The sequence below is a fragment of the Brassica oleracea genome, chromosome C7 (assembly GCF_000695525.1).
Source record: "Brassica oleracea var. oleracea cultivar TO1000 chromosome C7, BOL, whole genome shotgun sequence".
NCBI classification, from domain to species: Eukaryota; Viridiplantae; Streptophyta; class Magnoliopsida; order Brassicales; family Brassicaceae; genus Brassica; species Brassica oleracea.
Genome location: NC_027754.1, coordinates 18,329,559 through 18,334,385, shown reverse-complemented (window position 1 = coordinate 18,334,385; position 4,827 = coordinate 18,329,559). Strand labels below are relative to the sequence as shown.

Genomic DNA, 4,827 nt, shown 5'->3' with positions numbered 1-4,827 from the left:
CAATTATGAATGAGGTGTCATCACCATAGCCTTTCTCAGCTTCCATTCTTAATGACCCTTTAATTACTAGAGAAATTACTATATATGCATTTGGTACTCATATAACATAATTTGCTTAATAAAAAGATTACACATATTTTTTTCTCTTTATCCGATCATACCAATTTAATAAGATGAGTTTTTGTTATTTTGTGAGATTAGGTCGCCAATGATGTCTGGTAACTCGCCGGATATCCGAGGAATTGCAAAGGGAGAATGAGAGAGGAGAGTAAGAGAGAAGAAAATAAGAAGAGAATGGGAAGAGGGAAAGTAGAATTGAAGATGATAGAGAACAAGATCAATAGGCAGGTGACGTTTGCAAAGAGAAGGAAGGGTCTTTTGAAGAAAGCACACGAGCTTTCCGTTCTTTGTGATGCAGAGGTTGCTCTCATCATCTTTTCTAATAGAGGAAAACCGTACGAGTTTTGCAGTAGTTCGAGGTATTCTTATATCCAGTTTTATCTATATATGTTTTGATATGAATTTTATAAGTGTTGTTGAAGAGTTGTGTTGACTGAGCTTTATAAGCTGACAGAAGAGATCATCAAAGAGATGCTGGAATACAAGAACATGTTGATGTGGAGTTGCTAAGATAAAGAGATCATTCGTTGAGTTATGTGTGCAACACAAGATACGTTGACTTATGGGTGCGACCAAATGAAGAACATATGGTATTGTCTGTTGATAAGAAATACTAAGATATGATATTGTGTGTGGAACACATTAATGACACGAGAATTGTCATTAACGGGATGCTGATGTGGGCTTGATAAGAGAATTGGTTGAATGGGCTTTGAGAAGTAAGGTCCAACTTCATTAGAAGACTTGAAGTTGATGTGGGCCTAATGAAATTAAGGTTTTACTCGGTTGGAATATAAAGAGAATGAGACGGTGACAAAAAACGGTTACGCGTATAGGGTTTATTGAAGATGTACATGGATGTGCGTGACGTCGTCCTACCGACAGTTGAGATCTGTCGGTAGTTTTGTTATAGAGAACTATACTCACAAAAAAAAACAATAATTAGTAGTTGTTCTTCATTGTATATTTAGATAATAGTGGTGGATGCCATATAGCAGCCGTAGATTGCGGTTTTTTCTAGTAAATGAGTTCTGGACGTGGTCCCGGGAATGTAAGAAACGATCCTCATTAACAAATTCTATGTGTTCTTTACTTTATATTCATATATACTTGGATACGAACACACACGAACATTTAGATCTAGACACATATATTGTTTTAACAGTTGTATGGGTAATCATCTGATGTGGTGTGTCGTACGTATACCCATTTCAGATCATTTTAAATATTAATAAATACATTTTTGTATATGTTTTTGAGTTTCTGATGATTTATTTGATACCTTGAGTTTTAGATGTATCTCAGAAGAAGCATTTGATCTTATATGAAATTAGGGTTGATTTTTATGGTAGTGATATTAGTTAATAAGGGTTTAACTAGATTTTGACCCGCCCTTTAAAGGGCGGGTATATTTTTTGTTTTTTTTTTTATAATTTCAAGAAATTTAATTTTTAGATACAACCGCAAAACTATAATCATAATTTAAAATAAGTTTGTGGATACAAAATATTTGTACAAAAACCCGTAAAAGCTGCAACAATAATCCAAAATGCTTAAAATACTGATGATATTTGAAATATTTATTGGGTTTTTAACCAAAGATTTAAACAGAAGTAATTTTATGTTAAATTTAGGTACTTGTTCACGTATTATAAAATTTATATGTCATTTCTTGTTTTTATTTTTGAATTTTGAAAATTATAAGGTATATTTTAGTTTATATAATTTAAACGAATAGTCAAAGCCAAACTAAACCCGTAAAAATATGAACTGAAACAAAATTTATAAATATCTAAATCAGATTTAAATCACTAATTCCAAGAAATCGAAACCTTATTAGACTTAAACCAAAATCTCATCACATAATTAAATTCTATATTTCATTAATGATAAATATTACAATATCACCAACTTAAAAGATTTAGGAGTCGACCATATATTTAAGCGGATAGAAAAATAAGATTGATCATGATTTAATAACATATTTTGCTAATTTGTTGGTATTTTGTCTATTTAAAATATTTTGTATTTAAATCAGCGTTCTTAAATCCAATTCGGATCTGTGGTTGAACCTATAAACCCAGTGATTCGATATGTAATCCGGTTTGAGTTTCAAGAAATATCCATTAATTAAAAACTTGATAAAATCCGCAAAAACCACAAAAACCAGAAGCTGCATGTTGAACCTATGGGTGATCGATATATAATCTAATTTTTTTTTCTAAAATTTAAAATTTAATTTCAATGTTTGAATCAGATATTTAAATAATTATTAATTTTGATATTATTGTATTTTTATTATATGTCGTGATACAAAGTTGTTATAAAAATTGTTTTAATTATATTTTATGTGAAATGAAAATAAATACTTTAAACATTAAAAATTTACTATATTTTTAAACATGGTAATCAGATTCAACATCTAGACTGTGTTTAAAACATTAATTAAACCATATTCTTCTTAAAATAATGTGGCAATATATAACAAAAGAAAATAATAATATTTAATCATCCGTATTTGGTATATACACCAAAAGGAAATAATAATATTTTGTTTTCGTAACTGTTGACTTGAACAAAATGGTTCCCGAAACATATGGAAAAGTGGAGGTTACAAAATTATTTCATTAGTAAGAAAACATTTATGGTTATAGAATTTGCGTTGTACAATGAATAATTAGGTTCTAAATAATTGGACAAAACATTTATCAATTGGACATAATCCTATTTTAATAGTATTGATTTTTTTTTTAATTTCTCTTTAATAATTTCTTCACAGATAAAAGAGTTTCCACCTTATGATTCTCCAATTAATCCGATCAAATCATTAATTGTTATGAAAATAAGAGGAAAGTCTATATTTTTATTAGACAATAAGGAGCCCTTTATATAGGGAATTACATAAGTATGAAACCCTAATATAATATGGGCTAAGAAATACAAAGACATAAGAATATGAGCCTTCGAATATGGGTTTCCACCAGACCTTGGTTTATAACACTCTCCCTTGGAAGACCATCTTCGAAGTGGTTTGTAATACGCTTTGGATGTTGCCTCATTAAAACCTTACCAGGAAAACCCAATGGGATAAAACCATGGTGAATGAAAAAAAATACAACACGTATTACTCCCCCTGTTGAGTACATCTCTGTATGTCAGTAACGCCTTAGTAATTAGATCCACCAAATCCTCGCTTGAGTGAACTTGGACGGACAAACAACCTGTATCACCAAAATAATTTATCCTTCTTTGGGTAGGTTAGTATCAAATGGACCCAAGTCTTTAGTTCCCTGTAGGTAACAAAAATATGTATAATCCCGTTCTAGTGTCTTTGGGTCAATCATGAGCTATATCTAGCTAATAGATTACGGCAAATTATTTATCTAGCCTTGTATGGCTCGCCAAATCCGTCAAAACTTTATGGCACTTAGACATGGCATTTTGGGACCAAAGATCTCTTCATTTTCTTCATTAGGGCCGGAATTATCTTTTCTAAACTGAGAAACCTTATAATTATGGGACTTGTCAATTCGTAAGCTTAGTCCATATCAAACTTCTTGAGCATGTTATCTATGTATGTCATTTGATGCATAAGGATTTTCTTATCAAGGTGCTTAATGTATAATCCAATATATAATCTTGTTTTCCCAAAACCTTTCATGTTGAGTTCAAATTCTTTCTTGATGTGTTCTATCTTTGGGAAATTTCTCTAGAGGTTCCTAGGATATTCAAGTCGTTTACATAAAGATATTCAATATTGTTCTCGAGAACTTGATGTGTTCGGTAGTTCGATACCCTCTGGAACTTTCACATAAATTTCGTTATCCAGTGGACCGTATAGATATGTATTTTATTTTCCAGACTTATAAGGAATCAGAATGTCGTTGCATCCACCACATAGGAGTATGTCTCCTTTATAATTGATTCTAGGTCTTTGTGAGAACCTTATGCAATTTCAACATTCTTATTATGTTTTCTCACCAAAGACTTACTTATGTCCAACTGGTTTGACTACATCTCTTCTCTTAAGAGATTTCATATACCACGTCTTATAGCATTATAATTTTGCTTAATCAATTTCTCTGAGTAATTTCTCTGAGTGCACTCTATGATAGACCTTGGTTTCATGATCCTCGCTTTTGTATTCAAATATTATATCATCATCGACGTCCATATTATTTTACCGGTTCCATTTATAATCCAGACATGACATAATGCATTTAGATCATATTATTTTCAGGTACCTGATCTTTATTCATGGTCATGTCTAAGGTTTCCTTTGGACAACCTTAATTTTGGATCTGCCATTTCAATTTTATGCTCTTCTTATTTTCGAGTAATACATGTATGGAACTGTCTTATCTTAACTAAGTCCAATATCAATTTTATTAGAGCATAACCCGCTGGTATATTTCAGTTTGGGTCATCAAACATGTCTGGCAATTGACTTGTTTAAGTTCTGAGAGTGATTCATTCTTTGGACTCTTATTCTATATTCATATTTGAGGATCATTATTCATTTTCGAAATCGTTTACCAGCTTATTATTTCTCTCCCTGCTGTTGGATATACGGATTTATCTAATCCATGGCTTAGCCTTAATCATATCTCTCGTGGCCTTATGTATTCTTATGGAGATTTATATCCAACGTATACACTTAATTCAATTTCAGATCCCATCTTATAACTTTGTGGTGGAGCAACTTAT

The 4,827-nt window shown here is 31.2% G+C and overlaps 1 protein-coding gene across 1 annotated transcript in view; it reads left to right on the top strand.

The window, feature by feature from the left end:
* The first annotated feature begins 294 nt into the window (after positions 1–294).
* The window catches only part of LOC106304289 (agamous-like MADS-box protein AGL9 homolog), an 8,840-nt gene continuing 4,307 nt past the window's right edge, over positions 295–4,827 (top strand). The window contains exon 1 of the mRNA XM_013740702.1: positions 295–479. Coding sequence (XP_013596156.1) covers positions 295–479 — 185 coding nt within the window. The remainder of the gene's footprint in view (positions 480–4,827) is intronic.